The sequence below is a fragment of the Nansenia antarctica genome (assembly GCF_963989245.1).
Source record: "Nansenia antarctica genome assembly, chromosome: 2".
NCBI classification, from domain to species: domain Eukaryota; kingdom Metazoa; phylum Chordata; class Actinopteri; order Argentiniformes; family Microstomatidae; genus Nansenia; species Nansenia antarctica.
Genome location: NC_137675.1, coordinates 41,212,540 through 41,233,189, shown reverse-complemented (window position 1 = coordinate 41,233,189; position 20,650 = coordinate 41,212,540). Strand labels below are relative to the sequence as shown.

General features: G+C 45.3%; 1 protein-coding gene across 2 annotated transcripts in view; it reads left to right on the top strand.

Annotated features, from left to right (window-relative positions):
- amdhd2 (amidohydrolase domain containing 2) overlaps positions 1 to 20,650 on the top strand; it is a 67,550-nt gene that overhangs the window by 15,483 nt on the left and 31,417 nt on the right. For both annotated transcript variants that reach the window (XM_080524560.1, XM_080524559.1), the window contains exon 5: positions 3 to 57. In XM_080524560.1, coding sequence (XP_080380686.1) covers positions 3 to 57 — 55 coding nt within the window. The remainder of the gene's footprint in view (positions 1 to 2; positions 58 to 20,650) is intronic.

Sequence of the window (20,650 nt, the reverse complement as noted above, 5' to 3'; positions counted from 1 at the left end):
AGGTCTTACCCGAGGTCCGAGTTCACAATGGAGGAGTGGAAGGAGCTGGGGTGCTGGGTAAGGATCGACAGATCTAGTATCTGACTACCCTACCATAGTGCTTATCTTACCTTATCATTAGAGAGATAAAGAGACAAAAATAATGACCCAACGTCAGCCTACTGTATGTTTTGCTCAAACAATTTACTTTAGGACTTGTTGAGCATAAAGCCTGAGTAGCCAGGAGAAATATGGCTCCCAAACACTTTCATCAGATTTCACATTCTGACGAGTTACAGCCTACTTTTTGATCAATCTATTTGATCAAAAACAGTTTGACAGCATTCTATTACACTTCTATTACACTTAGGCAGGAAAAACTAAGAGCGACAAAACACTGTCCACAGCCTCAGCTAGCACTTCACCTAGCTGCCCAACGATGGAGACTCAGCTAGCCCTTCACCTAGCTGCCCAACTATGGAGACTCAGCTAGCCCTTCACCTAGCTGCCCAACGATGTGTGGCTCAGCTAGCCCTTCACCTAGCTGCCCAACGATGGAGACTCAGCTAGTCCTTCACCTAGCTGCCCAACGATGGAGACTCAGCTAGCCCTTCACCTAGCTGCCCAACGATGGAGACTCAGCTAGTCCTTCACCTAGCTGCCCAACGATGGAGACTCAGCTAGCCCTTCACCTAGCTGCCCAACGATGGAGACTCAGCTAGTCCTTCACCTAGCTGCCCAACGATGGAGACTCAGCTAACCCTTCACCTAGCTGCCCAACGATGTGTGGCTCAGCTAGCACCATCAAACTACCGACTGACCTGGCTCCGACCTCGAGGTCTGAGAGTAGAACGGAGCGGAGGTTTTCCAGGTCAGTCTGTAGTTTGAGGCTTTGGCTCCGATCAACGCATCCCTCGGCTCAATACAATCTACCATGGACTTGCATGCCCGACGAATTGACGAGGTGGAGACCGGCTTATCCAGCTACAGTGACAGGGTCGTACACATGGAGAACGTATATACGCTGTGTTGAAAGTTGAACACGGAGTATTGATTGACAAGGTAGACGACCTGGAAAATCGCTCACGCAGGTCCAATCTGAAGGTGGTCGGTATCCCAGAGCTGATAGAAGGCACCGACCCGGTCAGGTTTATAACTTTTCACCGACACTCTCGGCGCTGATCTCTTACCCACACCGTTGAAACTGGACCGCGCACACAGACTGGGGAGAGCAAACGCTGCAGGAGGGAACAACACTAAACCCAGAGCCTTCATCGTGCCTTTTCACAATTTTATTCTCTCCTCTTTTTTTTTCTTTTTTTTCTTTATCTTACTATTATCTCTGGCTATTTCACCTGTGTATTCATAGGGACCGCACAGCTTTACACCGTTCTATGCTATTTCCTACACCGCCTTTATGTCGACCCATACAACCCCAATTTAAATAATGACCTCCATACCCATTAACTCTGGCAGTTTGAGGGACCATTCAGTTAGATTGATCTCCTGGAATGTTAAATCCATGAATGGGCCAGTCAAACGCTCTAAGATTTTTACTGACCTTAAACATTTGAAAGCTGATATTACGGTATCAGCGGATCAGAGTAGACTACACAAACCCTGGATCAGTCAGGGGTTTCATTCAAAATTCAATACAAGAGCCAGATACTTTACGCCCTCGAACACTATTGCCGATCAAAACAGCAGATGGGTCAAAGATGAATAAGGATTAAAAAAATTGAAATAAATGAAATTGGCTAAAAATGCCAATTTCAGCACTTTCTATCTCTATTTGAGTGCTCTGTATACAACTCAACAACGGAGACTCATTGTAAGAATGCAATTAAACATTTTCAATGAATCGATACCATTGTTGGCATATGAAAGTTTATAGATAGCCATAGTTAGAGCTCAACAAACAATTACTACTCAGAAAAATACCTTTTCATCACAATTAATGTAATATATTTGGGTATTTATACTGAAACGTGCTCATTAGGTGCTGTTGATCACACAATATTCCATGCCAAAAAGAGAAAATAGCTGAAAAATGTCTTAAAATGCTTTACAGTAAAGGTAAAAAGGTTGTTATTGTATCCTAAACTTAGGTCTAGTCTCGTAGTCTAGTCTAGTATCTAGTTTTATACAGTTTTATACAGTTCTGGGGAAGGGTCTGTGGCATATTTAAGCAATATCACACTTGAGGTCGTGCTGTTATACTGAATATCGGTACTCGGCCTGCGGCCTCGTACCTACGACCGAATCACAGCCGTGCTGATATTCAATATAACAGCACTCCCTCTCATGTGATATTGCTTAAATATGCCACAGACCCTTCCCCAGAACTGTATAAAAAGAGACTAGATCTATAGTCTGAATTTAACCTATTATCGACCAAAACGTCTGAGCGCTTGCTTTTGCACTCCTGTGGTCTGTCATACGAGGCATTCTCCCTCTGATTATCTCCGAGGATCAGACTGGCCTCATCAGGGGCCGTTACTCATTTTCCAATATCCGAAGACTCTTGGATGTGATCTTCACTTCAGGCTCCTCTCTCCCTCCTGAGGCCTGTAGGGATTTTATCAAAAGTGATGGTCTTGAAGATACAGATGACAAACGACAGACTCAGAGATCTCTTTCTTAGTTTAATGAATACGACCGGTCGGGAAGAGTAGGGTACAGTCTTCAAAGTATTGGTTCACATACATGAGTTTATATAGTCTTCAGAGACAAAGAACTGTTATTCAGCCTATAGGATTTGTACACGCTCAATTACATAAGCATCCTATATGAATATTAAGCAGTATGGTTCGAGTCCATTAGGTAACACACAGAAACTGGACACTGAGACACATTAGGTCAAAGCTCATCTTTAGAGTGGTCGTAACTCTCTAGTAAAGTCACGGTCTCTTACTAACAACAGATGATAGAGGCCCAAGAAGAAGTCCAACCACAGTTCAACGACATAAATAAAGCTTGTCAACTTGCTAGGGAGAGTTAACATGTGAAACCACTTAGTGACTTAGGACTACTCATTATACAAAATACACTATTTAGTGTTTAGTGAAATATAACAAAACTAAAACTAGATGAATACATAGCTTCACTTTCAGCCATTACCCATCATTCCCTCCTTTTAAACCAAAATTCTGAGATATCAGACATTTTACTTTACTTCAGGAAAACCAAAATAGGGGAAGGGATGGTCCGTCTTCACTGAGTACCTCACAGGTCAATCAGCATCTTTGTGAATGCAAACATTCCTGAGACTCATATGCAAGTGTCCCCAAGAACCCTTTCATTCCCAAAGACACCCCCGTCAGTCCCTCAGCAGGGGAATAGTTAGTTTTCCTTCAGTAATCTTTCTATCTAGGAGGAGAGCTGATGAATTCTAGCTGAACAGTCAAACATATCAAACAGATAAAAACATGACCAAAATGAATCAGGCACACAAAACTTAAATTCCTTTATGTTCGTCTTCGTTACCAAACGTTTACAAGATAGATATGCAGGTAAATATGTTTTAAATCTAAATATGCATATACTGTCTCATACTAATCATTCTCATGTCTGCAACTAACTTCTTAAGTTTATGGTACATATAACAAGTCATAATAAGAGTCACAATGGAGGAGGCCCAAATGATCTGAGCCACCGTAACCCACATTTTTCCAAATGGAATTCCGCTTCCAATGATAGCATGACCCGCTTGGAATGTCTTAATGACAGCATAATGTTTCTTGGCTGTTTGCACATAACCTTTAGCGTCATTAAAGCCTTTTTCAGCTGTTCCAATTTCAACTTTAGCTTTAGCAATTGTAACTCCAGTCAGCAATACATGATTCTTAATATTATCACTTAGAGTTAACAGTATGTCCTCCATTTCATATGTTGTGCCTACTGTCCAATTATGCGGTTCCAAGCGGATGTTAGGAATATGCAAGGTCTGCAAAAGAGATTGTCCCATATATGTTAAAGAACGAGGGTTTGGGGAAACACAAACAGGCCCTATAGAGCAATAATTATCATTAATAATTACTTCACCTGTCCCGCACCAGTGAGTGTGTGATATCTGAACTGGCCGAATGTTTGGGAGATCTTTGGTCACTTCAAAACCAGTGGAGAAATCAGAAATATTAATTTTGGAAACATAGGCGCCATTACAAAACACATTTAGGCCTACTTGTTGACAATGTTTTCTGTCAAACAGGTTATCGCTCTCATCTACATAAGCTTCCATAAGCCATCTACACCAGTGTTGATAGTGGTCCCCACAGGGAAATGGGAGAGCAGTTACACGGCGTACTGTGTATCCAGGGCCGCGGACTAGAGGAAATGTAATAACACCCCTCAGAGTATGTTCTGAGTCAGCACAAACTCTTGATACCGGCAGAACCTCCCCCACAATGTGCCATGGAGCCGGAAGTGTTATTGCAGCCAGGAGTTGGCCTGCGATTTCCGACGGGATATACCCATCTTTCAGATCTGTAATCATAGAGTTCCATTCGGCAATAGTGGCCTGTCCCGCTCGGTAACACTGCTGCTCTCGCTCTGCTCTCTCCAACATCCTGCTGAACGCAATTCTGAAAACATCAACACTCCTGCTGATAACCTTTACAGTCTCACCAAGCATGCCCAAATTGTATCGTGCTGCATTAGCCAAACTCGAGGCGCCATTTGTATTTGCACTGGCCGCCCGATTCACCCACTCACCAGCAAGGACAAGTTCACTTTCTACCCAATTGTGATTGTATTCAGATATAGCTTGAGCAAATGTGTTATAAGTTCCTAGTCCTGCCCCCACCCAACCCTCGACTGATCTTTTCCTTCTCTTGCTTGAGCAGCGAGGAAGACGGGTGAGCAATTTCTCATAAAGATTGTGAATCTCATCAGTTAGACTAGAGAATTCCTTACAAATGTTTAGCCAAGGTGAAAGGTCCATATCTAGTTTTGCCTCAAACACATGTAATATGCTAAGAGGGTACATAGTGTACCATCTAGAGTGTTTAACTAAGCCAGGTGCTGTAATAGGTTTAACTTCTGGACAATACTCAACCCAATCAGGATTGGGCATTTTAGCACTAGCATTTTTAGCCCTAATATCTTTTGGAACTATCCCCGAGGGTCCTATCATATGACATTTCCTTGGAGACTGACCATAGTACACATGGTACAATATTGTTTCCCATTCTGGGGCTTTTTCCCATCTGGAGCTCTCAATCAAAAGATGAACTACAGATGAACCTAGGAAACAACCTTCTAATGGTACTGTATCATTACCCCAAGTAGAGTTATCTGGACCTACGAAGATATAGATAGGCTCTTTATAAATCAAATGGACTACCAAAGTATATCTGGCTTCCTTTACAATTACCCCATATGTGAGTACTGCATCGCTAACATCATGATTAAAATGCCACTCCTTTAATGTAGGGTCACAGTATGTTGAGGGGAGTTTTCTAGTGAGTATATCTTTAAACACATAATTTGGTCTCTCTTTTCTACACCACATTTCTTCTTCCATTAACGGTATACTTGCTTGACGCTTGACACTGTTACTCTGTATCTTAACAGCTGTGTTAACTGTAGTTGGTACCATAACTTCAGCCTGGATATTTGTCTCTAGAGGGTCTAATGTAGTCAATTGTAGGTCTTCTACTGTCGTGTCGTCACTAGTCTCTTTCATTGTCAGATTAGTTTGTTCAGTCAGGTTAGTTTTTAGTAGATTAAACATTCCTAACAGGAGGATAGCCTCCAGCCACCATAAAAGTTTCATTTTCTTGGCTTTCGATCTTCGCAAACTTGTCCAATAGAGGTTTCCCTCCTTTTGCGAAGAGAGGAAGTCAAGACACGCCACACAATTTGTGCGGTACGTATCCAAATCTCGGTCGGAGAGAGTGGGGGGGCCTGTGCTTCTCCGCTGAGAAGCAGGTATTGTGAACGCTCTATATTTCCAAATGGGTGTAATGGCATCAAAAGCACCCAAATTACCAAATGGTTACACAATGGTAAAACAAGTAGAAAGAGTTATAAAACGTATACAAATTATTAGTTAGTTCAAAAGAAAAATCTAAATTAAATTAATTTATTTTTATTAATAAAAAAAACCGTTTTAAAGGCCCCCCAATAGGATTATAGTAGAGCTAAATTTTCCTCAACTAATGTCACCAAAAAGGTATCTAATCTTCCTCCCCACTGCCCTGACCAGACGAAATTTCAAATTTAGGTTCGTCTAGAGGCAGAGGATCGGGCGCTGCGCTTGCAGTTTGTGCAGAAGGAGCTAACTTGATCTGACTTTTGTGGATCCAACTTCTAATTCCCTGTAGTTTCACTGCTGATGGTACTACTAACAGAACTAAGTATGGTCCTGACCATATGGGTTTGAAAGGTCCTTTCTTAACCATTCGTTTCACAAAAACCTCATCCCTAATATTAACGTCGGGGCCCGTTGCAGCTGGAGCCTGGAGGTCGTCGTTGCAGGGGGACCTGGGAAGAGATTGAGAAAGAGTCTTGCAGTACATTAGCAATCTAGATCTCCAGGTGTCCTCATCGGCCGACCTGTCAACATTTCAAAGGGAGAGAGATCAGATTTTCGGTTACACATTGCTCTCATTGACATCAATACAGATGGAAGAGCATCCACCCAAGATAACCCCGGAGACGCAAAGAGGGCCTTCGTGATTTTGTTTTTGATCGAGCGATTGCAGCGTTCTACTAGGCCACTGCTCTGGGGGTGCCATGGGCAATGCAGCCGTTGTTTGATGCCTAACGCTTTGAGTACAGTTTTGAAGATTTTACCAGTAAAATGGGTTCCCTGATCAGAATCCACAGAACATGGAAGGCCAAATCTTGGTATGATTTCAGTCAGTAGAATTTTGGCAACTGTTTTTGCATCGTTAGCCGCAGTCGCAAAGGCTTCTGTCCATCTGGTAAAGTGGTCGATCACTACCAACAGATAGCTTTTCCCTTGTGACCTTTGGAAAGGTCCACAAAAGTCTAACTGAATCTTAGCGAATGGAGCATGAGCTTTTGGCTGTTGTCTCAAAGGGACCTTCAATGTAGGCCCTGTATTACAAGTCAAACATGTGACACATCGTTTCACGTGATCATTAATGTTCCCTCGCAACTTGGGATGCCACCAGGTTTTACTCATTTTCTCAAATGTCCTGCGTGATCCATCATGAGCTAAACCATGATACAATTGAATCATAATGGGCATAAGGGAGTTAGGCAGGACATATTGGTTCTCTGGTCCTCGCCAGATGTCCTCGTCATCTAGTCTACCCTCATTTTCCATCCATTTCCATTTCTCCAGCCTTGGAGCTGAACCTTGGATGTGTTTGAGGTCCTCCAGAGATGTGAGACTCTGGGTCGGCTGGGACGGTTGCTCATCTGTAACTGCTATCTCACAAAAATCCACATCTGCATCTACAGCAGCTTCTCTCGCTAATCCGTCTGCATGTGCATTTCCAATTCTGTGTTCATCCTGATTCTTAGTGTGAGCCTTTACTTTTAGAACTGCAACTTCTTCTGGTTGGCGTATGGCTCTGTGGAGATCCAAAACAATTTCTCCGTGACGAATGGGTGAACCTTCACTAGTAAGAAAACCTCTAGTTGCCCATAGGCTAAGATAATCATGAACAACTCCAAAAGCATATCGGGAATCTGTGTATATATTCACCTTGCAGCCTGCAGCGACATTACAGGCTGCTGTCAATGCTCTAAGTTCAGCAACTTGTGCTGATGCTCCAGGGAGTGAGCCGCATTTTACTAGACGGCCGTCTGCTGTACAGACTGCCCATCCAGTATGGCGACGACTATCCACATAATAGGATGATCCATCCACATAAAGGTTTAAAGCACCTTCAATAGGGACCTCTTTGACACCAGATTGTGGGAGGGAGATATTTACAGTGTCACATTTGTGAGGATCACCCTCATCTGGTGTTGGCATCAAGGATGCTGGGTTTAGACTATTGACTCTCTTCAGTGTGACCAGGGGTGAAAGTGGTTTGAGTTTCTTACAGGAACTATAGGCTACTACCCCAACCTTCATCGTTTCATATTGTTCTCCTCCTGCCCCCAGCTTCATGCATCCCTGAACACACACATCGTGGTGTTGGTGTCGAAATTAGAAACACTTTAGGGCTGCCAAGTTTCACCAAAAGTTTGGAGTGAGAGTTTTTGGTGGTGGAGCGACCCAAAACTGTGCACGTTTTGGTAGCGGCGGCCCCTCTCTCCCACACAATTATTTGTGCTAGTTTCCTGCAATTTTAAACCAGCACAAGAAATGAAAATAATTGGAACATTTGATCAAACAAGAGAAATTCAGATAATATATCTTAAGTCTTAATAAACAAATACAGTAGCCTACAGAGTCTAAAACTAAATTGGGCCTCATCAAGTGAACTCAACCCCTTGGTCAGCAGCAGAAAGACCCTTGGTCATCATCTTATATACAGTGCATTGCTCATAGATGGCTATCATGTTATACAGTACATACCAGGTTTTTTTCCTGGGTCAGAATCAAGCCTTGGAGGTTGATGTTGTGCGCGCGCAGTGCGCCCAAATTTTCTTTGAGGGACCCCCAATTGTTGTATTTGTATTGTAAATTGTAATTATTAATAATAATAATAATAATAATAATACGATGCGATTTGAAAGTACCAGTAGGCTACCAGATACGTATGCACATATTTTGCTACCAGGGTTGCCAGATGGAATTGACCATTTCCAGCCCAACCAGTCTAAAAGCTGTCGAATCCACCCGTCCAGTGTGACCAAAAGTAGCCCAACCTGGCAACACGGCTTGCTTATGGAAACATATAGTGGACTAAATTCAAATGTTAATGCAATTTGAGATTGCATTTGCATGTTCCACTTTTGCATGGATTCTTTCAGACAATATTCAAATTCAAATGCAATTCTAATGAGCGGATGTGTTTCCACCTAGAACATATAAATGCAATTGCTAATCACATTATTGCATTACAATTTGAATATTGACTCAAATAACGCAGGCAAAAGTGGCAAATGAATATGCTATTTTGGGATTGCATAGTCATTTTCACATTAGAATGAAAATGTGAATTTTGTCAACTACAAAGCGGATGTGTTTACTAGAACATGTAAATGCAATTGCGTATCACATTATTGCATTAGTTTATTCTAATGTGAAAATGACTATGCAATCCCAAAATAGCATATTCATTTGCCACTTTTGCCTGCGTTATTTAACAGGCACTTCAGTCCAGGCAAAAGTGGCAAATGAATATGCTATTTTGGGATTGCATAGTCATTTTCACATTAGAATAAACTTTTGAATTTTGTCAGCTACAAAGCAGCACATGACTTTGAACATTAAATGTCAAATGGCTTTGCATTATCATTTTAATATTGACAGCGAATGTGCACATCAGGTACATGAAAATGAAAATCATTAGAATTGCATTTGAATTTGAATATTGTCTGAAAGAATGCATGCAAAAGTGGAACATGCAAATGCAATCTCAAATTGCATTAACATTTGAATAAAGTCCACTATATGCTTCCATACGGCGCGACTGTAATCCCGGTCGGACTGTCTCAGTGCCCAGTGCTGCCCACCCAACCACGTCGCGTCGCGTCGGGTCTACTGTAAAGCGGGTTAACATGTCCTTTTCAAACGTTGTTGTTTGGTACCTGTACTATAGCAATGACAATAAAGACCATTCATTCATTCATTCATTCAAAATAGACGCAAGGAAACATAACGTCAGCCATGTGTTTCCTTGTTGGAAATTATGGATCGTGAATCGTGATTGCTTCTGCACTCTGCAGCAATCGGATTTTGATTGACAGGCAGCTGCATCTCTTCCCCCAACGGCGTTCCGGCACAGAAAGTCTTGCCGGAACGCAGCACCGGACCGTTCCGGCCCACTTTCACCTATGAGTGTGACTGATGGGAGTGTGAGGTGTGTCTCCCAGCGAGTCCATCTTGATATATGGACTGCAGAGGATTTGGGACCCGAGAGGATCAACATCACATCATGGGGCACGTGTATGGTCACATCCATTACTCCCAGAATCCCCTCACTTCGCTTTAGAGCCAGAGATGTAGCTTCAACAGCTCGCAGGCAGGCTGGCATTGCTGCTGCTACTGCATCTAACTTCCCTGAGTAGTAGGCAACCGGCCGGTGCCTACCCCCATGTTCCTGTGTTAGTACTGCTGACATATGCCCGTCATTCTCATGAACATACAAATGAAATGGCAAGTCTGAGTTAGGGAGACCCAGAGCTGGGGCTGAACACAAGGTCTCTTTCAACCTTTCAAAGGCCTGTTCACAGTCATTCCCCCAATAAATCTTATCGTTAGCGTGTAAGGGGCCCTTTAACAGGTCTGTGATAGGTTGTGAGATCTGACTGAAATTAGGAATGTGTGCTCGACTGTAGTTGAAAAGTCCTAAGACCTTCCTGACACCCCTTACAGTATTTGGACGTACACATTCTCTGATCGCCTTCAGCTTATCTACTGTAAGCTGATGCTGGCCTTGAGATATCTCATGGCCCAGGTAAGTGACAGCCGTTTGGCAAATCTGGGCCTTTGAAGGATTGCACTTCTGTCCACTGTCTGCCAGATGTTGCAAAATCACCTCCATGTCTTTTCTGTGTGTTTCCTCATCCGAGGTTGAGATCAATAGATCATCAACATACTGTACTATGTGAGACTCAAGATCAGGTCGTTTTCAGAGTATTTTTGCCAAGGCTAAATGAAACAATGTTGGCGAATTATGCCAACCTTGAGCTAAACGAGTTAGCGTCAAACACCTACCTAGAAAGAAGAAAGCATAAAAAAACTGTGAATCCTCATGAACAGGAACTGAAAAAAATCCTTGACAAATATCTAAAACAGAAAAGTATTTGTGCTCCTTTGGTATAGTAGTCAAGGGGAGCTAGCTTGGTTGTACACTTGTTGATCTCTCTATAATCAATAACCAACCTGTAAGAACCATCCGGTTTACGAACAGGGAGTAAAGGTGATGAACAAGGAGATGTGGTTTCTTTAACGATACCACGTTCTTCTAAAATGTCAATGGTCTTCTTTATTTCTGCTATTGCTTCAGGTTTAATAGGATATTGGGCTTTGGGAGGAGGGGGTGTACCTGTTATATGCACAGGTTCCATGTCTATCAATCCACAGTCCCACTTATCCTTTGCCCAGGCCGCCTCTGGGCCAGGCAATCCCTGACAGGAATAAATCTGATTGGGAGAGGTGTCACATTCCAGAGGCAAGCATGCCTTTTTTTTACCGCTCACTACAGAGAGTGAGGCTTCATTATCAAACACCACATGGGCTTTTAGCTGTTTGAGAATATCCATTCCCAAAATAGTTCCTTCGGTACTGTGGGGACTATAGTAAAACTGAGCTATAAAGAAAAAAATATCTGTTTCTACTAAAACAGGTTCTGTTTTGGTTGCATTGGTGATGGCTCCACCAAGGCCTTGTAACATAATCCGCTGTTTAGTGAGGGGTAGATTAACAATGTTAGTCACACTAACTGAAGCTCCAGTATCTACGAGGGCTCTACACGTCTTGCCCCCGACCTTAGCCCGTAGATATGGTCGTTTGGCTCCTACCAGGGGAGCCATGGGGGCCGAAAAATCCTATTTGCTAAAATTCTCCAGGAGGCGGATGAGCTCATCTTTCGACATCTCAGTCAGTTTCCTTTTCTGGGAGGAGTTTGAGTTGGGCCTCCCCTCCCTGTTGGTGGGACAGGATTCTTAATAGGACTGGTTGTTAAAATCCCTAAATATTCAGCACAACAATTGAGTGGAGTGGGTGGAGTGGAATTTGGCAATGATCACGTGGTGCCACCAGTACGACACATCTTCAGTTGTGGTCCCCGACCTCATTGGGTGTTTCGGCCAGTTATCACAAGACACCCTCTGCCGAGGTTGGCCCACCACAGGCTGATCAGGCCTGGGTGTGTGTCGCACGGTGGCACCACGTGGTCATTTGGGAGCCCATGTTGGGTCCCTACGTTTCAGCCACAGCCAGTGACTGCTCCGTTCTGCTGCAGTGGACAGTTCTCTGATTGCCTTCCGTTGGGCCTGTCCTCTGATCCCTACTGCCCTCAGGAGCCTTGTGGTGGAGCTGGCTACAAAGCCTCTGCAGCCCACCTCCACTGGCCACACCTTCACGTTCCAGCCCCGCCCCTCTGCTTCGACTGCTAAGTTGGCATACCGCAGCCTCTTCCGTTCGAATGCCTCATCGATGGCCTCCTCCCATGGGACCGTCAGTTCTACGATGAAGACACGCCGGCAGGACTTGGACCAGAGGACTAGGTCTGGGCGCAGGTTGGTCGCTGCAATTTCGGGTGGGAAGGTGAGCCTCTGGCTGAGGTCTACCCGCATTTCCCAATCCCGGGCTGCGTTCAGTGGGCCTGAGTCTGGAGGTGATGGCTTGGTCCGCTGTTTCTCCCCTTCCCGGATGAAGGTTGTTTTCCGTGGAAAGGTAGTCTGGGCATTTAGAGGCATGGCGTTGGTGGTTACCCTCTTGTGCTCAAGTTCGGCAGCCAAGCACTTTAGCACTTGGTTGTGGCGCCAGGTGTATCTTCCTTGAGTTAGACTGGTCTTGCAACCCACCAAGATGTGTTTGAGGGTTGCTGGGGCTGCACACTGGAGACAGGCTGGGTCCTCTCCATACCAGAGATGTAGGTTGGTAGGAGAGGGCAGGACATCATATGTGGCTCTGATGATGAAACTTAGCCTATTAGACTCCATGCTCCACAGCTCGTTCCACGTGATTTTCCTCCTCTCCACGCTCTCCCACTTCATCCAGCGGCCTTGCTGGGCTTGGGAGACTGCCTTGGTGCACCTGGCTGCTTCCTCCTGGTGGCGCACCTCCTCAACCACCATCTTCCGCCGTTCGGTTGGAGTAGCCTTTTGCCATGTGGGTGTTGTTGTTTCCAAGCCAAGGCCCCCTCTGCCATGTTGGACATGCCCCACTATATCCCGGTGTCTGAGGGCGGTCTTTGCCACCGCAACTGCTGCAGATGGCTTCCATTTCCTCCCCGTTGCTAGGATTGGAGCAGCACCTCTGACGAATGGATCCCGGGATTCTGTTAGAGTCATTTCCAGCCTTGATTTGGCACATTTGTACTCCTCCACCAGGCTTGAGATTGGTAGGGAGAGGGCTCCGTTGCCATACAGGCCTATGCTGCTAAGGCCTCTCGGCAGTCCAAGCCACTTCCTCACTTGTGCATTCACCAGTCTCTCCAGCCGGTTGGCATGGGATAGTGTGACCTCGTAGATGGAAATTGGCCACATGAGACGGGGCAGCAGTCCAAACTGAAAGCACCACAGCTTCAGCTTCCCAGGGAGAGCAGTGTTGTTGATCTGCTTGAGGCCACTGATTGTATCCTGCTTGAGTTGTTCCACCTGCTTCGAGTCTTTGAGTTCTGCGCTATACCAGCGGCCAAGGCTTTTGATGGGCTTCTCCAGAACTGTTGGTATTGGCTCGTTGTTGACGTGGAACCTCTCATTGGCAAGCTTGCCTTTGACAATGGAGATACTGCGGGACTTACTGGGTTTAATCTCCATTCGTGCCCATTTGATGTTTCCCTGGAGTTTATCCAGCAGGCGTTTGGTGCATGCGTTTGTTGTTGTTATTGTCGTCATGTCATCCATGTACGCCCTGATTGGTGGAAGACGCAGCCCGCTCTTCAACCGTTCCCCTCCAACAACCCATCGGGATGCTCGAATAATGAGCTCCATTGCCATGGTAAACGCCAGTGGAGAGATGGTGCAGCCCGCCATTATGCCTATCTCGAGGTGCTGCCAAGCAGTTCTACCGGCTTGTGCTGTAACACAGAACTGGAGGTCCTGGAAGTAGGCTTTGACCAGCCTTGTGATGCCCTCTGGGACTTGGAAGAAGTTGAACGCTGTCCACAAAATCTCATGAGGCACTGACCCGAAGGCATTGGCAAGATCTAAGAAAACCACATGCAGGTCTTTCTTCTCCTTCTTGGCCGTTTGTATCTGGTGCCAGATGACATTTGTGTGTTCCAGGCATCCTGAGAATCCACTTATCCCTGCCTTCTGCACTGAGGTGTCGACAAAGTTGTTCTTCTGCAAGAATACTGAGAGCCTCTGGGCCACAACACTGAAGAAAATCTTTCCTTCCACATTCAGTAAACTGATCTGGCGGAACTGGTCGATGGTTGAGGAATTCTTCTCTTTGGGAATCAGAATCCCTCCTGCCCTTCGCCATGCCTTTGGTATGATTCCCTTTTCCCATGCCACTTTCATTAGCTTCCAGAGGTACTTCAAGACGCTTGGACTGTTCTTATATAGCTTGTATGGAACGCCGTTGGGCCCAGGGGCTGAGGCTGTTCTTGCCCGTTTTACTGTGCTCTCAACTTCGCTCCATGTAGGGGGCCTTGTTTCCATCTGGTGCTCAGGTGGTTGGATTGGTGGCATGTCATCCGGAATGCTGGCTGGCACATGCCTCTGGTTGTCAGAGTAGGTCTTCCTCAGGTGCTCCTCTAGTTCCCTTATGGGTACTTTGAGGGTCCCCGTTTTCTCCTTGACAAAGAGGTCTTTGACGAACTTGTAGGGATCTCTGTAGAAGGCAGTCCTCGTTCGCTCTTTCTTCTTGTGTTGCTTTCTCAAGCATTCTGCTCTTCGCAGTGTTGCAAGACGCTGCTTGATGTCGGCCTGTAGTGCCTCAAGTCCTTTCCTTTCCACTTCTGTGGCCTTCTTCCACTGTTTTCTCAGGCACCTTCTTTCTTTCACAAGTCTTTCAATCTCTTGTTGTCTCCTGGACTTGAGATGGGCTGATGGTTCCTTCTGTGTCCCATGGTTCTTACTTTTCACCCCAAATCTCTCTGCTCCATAGCTGTAAATGATATCTCCAATCTTGTCCAGTTTTCTTTCCACGCCCCCTTTCAGACCTTCTAGAAGATGGACAAGGTCTGTGTCTGTGTTTTCCCACTCCTTTTTCTGGCAGGCTTTAGGCCACAAGATTTGAGGCTTTCATCCATTCATCTTCCTCTCAACTGCTGTCTGTGGCTGGATAGGCTCTGGACTCATGTCCGTTGATGGATCTGTGCTTGGTTGAGCTTCGTCTGGGGTTCTGATACCCTGTGGACTGTGGTGAATATCCTGCCACTGGGCTTCACTCGACTGATTTGCCCTACCTCTGAGGAAGTAGCGGTCAATGCGAGGCACCTCGCTAAGCTCTCTTAGGCACTTTTTCCTGCCCTGGTGGATCTTGAGACCCTTCTCTGATGTTATCTTTTTCCAGCCACAGATGCAGCTTTGTAGCTTGTGTCCTGCCAGTGTTGTTACTCCGTCAACTACCGTGCTGATCATTTGCTTCGTTGTCATTTCCGTTCCAGGGTCTGTTACCGTGTGATCCGCCGATGAGTCATCTTCCGCCCCCGCTCTCGCAGACTCTAGGGGTGTTTTTCCTTTTGCATTTTTCGTAGCCATGGTTTGGTGGAACCAAGTCACTGTGTAGTGAAAGGCTCCTGCCAATACGGGTAGCTAACCCATGCCAGCCCCGTTGGGGTCTGTTCCCTCCTGTCAGCTGTCTCTTCAGGCCGTCACCAGGTCTTTCCCAGGTTGTCAGCTGCCCTTTCGCAGCGGTCACTGGTTTTGACACCAGACATCAGGATTCTTTATCCAATGGTCACTGCTCCCGCATTTAAAGCAATTCCCCTTACCCATGGGCTCACCCCTCCCACTTCTGCAATTGGATCTTGTGTGTCCTTCACGACCACAATTTCCACACTGAATGCTAGTTTTGGGCTGTGTTACCATATTTGGCTTTGAGACATATTGGATGGAGAGCATTGAGGCAGAGGGAATTGGGGTTTTTGTGCGCTGACGAGTCACGTAATCTCTGTGCTCGCTCGACCCACCCTCTTTCTCAACGTTACTAGCCCATGTTAGGCATTGTGAGTAAGTCAACAGAAGAGCCCGCATAGTATGCAACGATTTGAGTAAATTGGGTGAGGTAACACCAGTAAGCAGCATGTCTAAAAATGCTCTATCATCCTCAGCAGGATTTGCCACTCCACTATGCTCTTTATAGAGTTTGAATTTCTCCTCGGCATACTCCTGGAACGACTCATCACGTTTCTGTTGTCTATCTGCATACAGACCATACAGATTGTAACCAGTTCCGAGAGCAGCCTTCAGAGCAGTTGTAAATCTTTCAACTTCATCTTTCATAGCAGTCAGAGTACGATATGGTTGAACCGCCCAAGTACCGTTCCTGAAAGCATCAGCCAGCCCTGCCCACACTGTCTGTGGGCATTTTGCTTTACACACTGTATATATGTCATAAGCATGCAGTTGAGATACCAATTCCCACTCTGTCATTTTGTGCCAAAACACTGTGTTAGGAGAGTCTCGCCTCAATAGAGGCATTGAGCTCAACAGTCCTCGCATATCTGTAGTGGACATAGCTTTATACTGAATCTGAGTAATGTGTTGTGGACCAAGGGGGGGAGCTCCACCATCTGCAGCCGCTGGCTGAGCAGCACGGGGAGCAGTAAACATTTGAACTTGGATTGGAGCTACCTGTTCCTCAATGCTACACACATCCAGCCTAGATATATTCTCGGGACACTTAATGTAGAGTTTGCAGTTGTGGGCCTTTGATTTACAACCCCTTCCTCTCTGTGCGACTGCAAACTCTCTACCTGTTTTTTCAACAAGGAAATCTCCTCTTTCATCTCCTTACATTGAGTCCGCATGCCACTATTTTGCTGCAGTACCTTTTCGTGATTCAAAACTACAATACTAACAGCCAGGTTATTTTTGATCTTGTCTTTTTCCCCAATCTCATCAAACCATTTAACTTGCTTAGCAATTAGAGAATGGGGCTCCAGACCCTTCTTTATCATTTTACAGATATTATCACAACATGCCGTTAGTGCTGCTTCTCTGATGTTTTGAGGCAACAACTCTTTACCTTCAGTATCGACTTCTTTAATGAAGTCTGCGGAAGAATATTTCTTAGGTTTTTCTTTTTTCTCTTTAACTTTAAGCATGGTGAATTTTAAGATTTTGCTAATAAAATGTTACGGATATGTTATATAGTGGGTTTTACTGTGACTACCTATTTTCACACACTATAATTATATTAATTATCTTTTAGAATAAACTAGCACAGACAATTAGCCTGCCAATAGGACTTAGCGCAATATAGCCTGCCTATCAGTCTTCCTGCCAAAACAGTGCTCTTGGCCTGCCTTAGGTCTTAACGCTTTTAGCCTGCCTGAGGTCTTACTACCGAAACCTTATCTATATAATACTAGCACAGATAATTAGCCTACCAATAGGACTTAACGCAATGCAGCCTGCCTATCAGTCTTCCTGCTAAAACAGTGCTCTTGGCCTGCCTTAGGTCTTAACGCTTTTAGCCTGCCTAAGGTCTTACTACCGTAACCACAGACAGCCAGAACCCTGGACTTATGCCCTTAACCTGCCTATAGGTCTTTTATCAGAACAAACGTGCACAATAATTAGTCGTGTATCTTATATCAACAAACCATCAATATAATGCAAGTATGTCCAAAAAGGGTTATTGGGTCACTTCCATATTAACAACAGAATAAGAAGAATCTCCATAAACTATTGAGGGTGGTGTTTTAAATTCAACTCACCTGTTACGCTTGCCTGGCTCAGGACAAGGTGACAAAAAGGGAGACGACACATGGGTAACAATAATAGGAGATTTATTAAAGAATAAGATGTTAAATGGAAATAATGTTTAAAGTAAATAGTAACAACAACCAAAAAGGCTGCTGGTTGACCAGGAAGAGACCGAGTCCATCAATTTGACCCCCTCTTAAAGTTCCTGGGACAATCAGGATGATCACCCCCACCTGTGCCCATCTGGAACCAAAAGAGAAGGTCAACAGGACAACAGATGTATGGCGCCCACTGGTGGTACCAGTGTGGATCGTCACACCCCCCCCCCTTAAAACAGAGGCCTACTAAAAAGGTCTCTGTAAATTTGTTTCCCAGATTACAAAAAAAACGGGGATCTCTGCCACACAGCCTAATCGTCCAATCCCAACCTCCCCTACAACCTGCCCACCCTCCAGCAATTCCTGGTACCTGGAAAAGCTCTATTTAAGGAGGGAGGAGCAAGAGAAAGAGAGATTTAGGACAAGATTTTTAGACCGGTAGCAAGGATTCACCTGGTAAGGCGCTGGCTCGGACTCTGCAAAGAATGCAAAAAGGTCAGGGGGTTATGATCTGAACAAACGACCATTGGATGGGACCCCCCCTCCCACATAAACATCAACGTGCTGCAGAGCCCAAACCAGTGCCAAACAGAAACCAAACAGTACTCAAACAATAACACATAAATCAGCCAATGTCTCATGGTCTTGAGCCGAGGACGCAAAACACCGTCTCCAGGCCCACTCACATCCTCCTCCCACCCTGCTGCCACCACAGGAGTGGATGGAGATGGAGACACCCCATTCACTGTGGTCTGTGTAGACTTACTACGGTTAGGGGTATCGATCAAATAATTCTGTTCGGACACCTGCGTACAACAGAGTAGGGACCAGTAAATTTTTCCTGGAAAACTGGGTCACTCACAGAACAATCATTATGAGGAAGCCATTGACGAACCAACACATCCTCCAAGAGAAAACAACCACCTTCAGGGCTCTCCAGCTCATCCTTAGGCTGAATCCCACTGAGCAGCAGCTTCAGCTCAGGATCCTCCTGTTGGGCTAAAATCAACTCACTCCGAGACAAAGACGGCGGCAGATCTGGTAACTGAAAAACAGAATTGTCAGTAGTGAACTTATCAGACTCTTTACCATCATCAATTTTAGGGTCCATGCAACTCATAGCACGAGTCATGGCGCAGGCAGTAAAAACCTCAGGAAACTCCTTCACACTTAGGTCGGGTCCTGTTGGTCGTGTAAACCCAGAACTAACTACCAGAGGTGGGGGCACATCACTCCACACTCTTCCTCCAGCCAGGTTATTTCCCAAGATGACGGTCACACCCACCACAGGCAGAGAGGGTCGAACACCAATAGTTACTACCCCCTGGACCAGATCAGAGTAAAGCTCAATTTCATGCAAGGGGACAGACAAAGTCTGCATCCCCATCCCTCTAATCAAAACGCTGGTCCCCACACTTGACTCCTGAGAGAATGTTAAAACCGATTCCAATATAAAAGATTCTGAAGCCCCCGTATCACGAAGTATCTGGACAGGCACTTTCTGTGGGCTACCCACCAGAGAAACGAAACCTGTAGTGATAAACGGACCAAAATCAGGATCCTCCTCGCTAATCTGTATGGAGGCAGAGCCCTGTAGTGCCACCGCCAACTCAGTAGCCGCAGGTGGGCTGGATACTGAGGATGCCATCACCCCTGGTTTAAAGGGAGACCCCTCGGCAACCCCAGACACTCTTACTCCTGCCCCACAAGCATGCACTGCAAGAGCCAACGGTCTAACAGAGCCCCCCTTCCCACTGTAGGTTTTCTTTCCTTTTAGGACAGGACACTCCTGTTTCCAGTGACCCTTCTCAAGGCAATAATTGCATGTCGAGTTATGATCTACTCTACTCTGACTGCCATGCTCCGACTTTGAAAAGGGGACAGAATAACCAGGACCTTCGTTAGGGAATTGTGTACGATTTACCAATAGGTCAGTCACGGTCGGATTTTGTCTACGGCTCCCCTCGCTACGAAAACGATGTTCACCAAACTGACTCTTATTAGTCAGTACAAATTCATCTGCCAACACCGCGGCTTGACCTGCTGTTTTCACCTTGTGTTCGTTAACGTAAGTGGCAATGCGATCAGGGACAATGGTTTTAAACTGTTCCAGAATAATCAAATTTGACAGATCCTCCAGAGTATTCACCTCTACCGCCACGCACCAACGATTGAAATGGCTGGTTAGTTCTCTTACAACCTCAACATGAGTTTGTTTGTCATGTTTCTTCCATTGTCTAAACCGCTGTCTGTAAGCTTCAGGAACAAGTTCATAAGCCCTAAGGATAGCGGCCTTAACTGTATCATAATCTTTCCTCTCTCTACCATTAAGAGCAATATAAGCTTCCTGAGCTCGGCCAATAAGCACACTCTGTAGTAATGCGGTGCGGTCTGAAGTAGACCAGTCCCTATCGTCGGCAACACTCTCAAACAGTGAAAAGAATACATCAGGATCTTTTTCATTAAACTTTGGCAACAGTCTAACCATGACAGACATATTATCCCTCTTAGAATTACTCGAATCGCCACCTCCACCGTCAGATAACTTTCCCTCAGCAATCAACCTAAGGCGCTCCCGTTCAAGAGCCAATTTATCCAACTCCAATTCCCTGTCCCTCGCACGCTCTTGTGCCTGAAACTCACGCTCTCGCGTCTGCTCTCGCGTCTGAAATTCACGCTCTTGCATCTGAAATTCACGCTCTCTCGTCTGAAATTCACGCTCTCGCGTCTGTGATTCCATCTGTAATGCTAACAATTCCTTCTGTTGATCAAATGTTAACTCAGTGGACCCAGATGCAACCCCAACGGGTATTTTAGGGACAGACAATTTACCCTTTAGTATGCCCCTATTAATTAACGTAGTCTGTAAAGCCTCCACTACGTCCTGTTTCTTTGCTCGGCCTTTCACCACCTCAAGCTTAACCTCA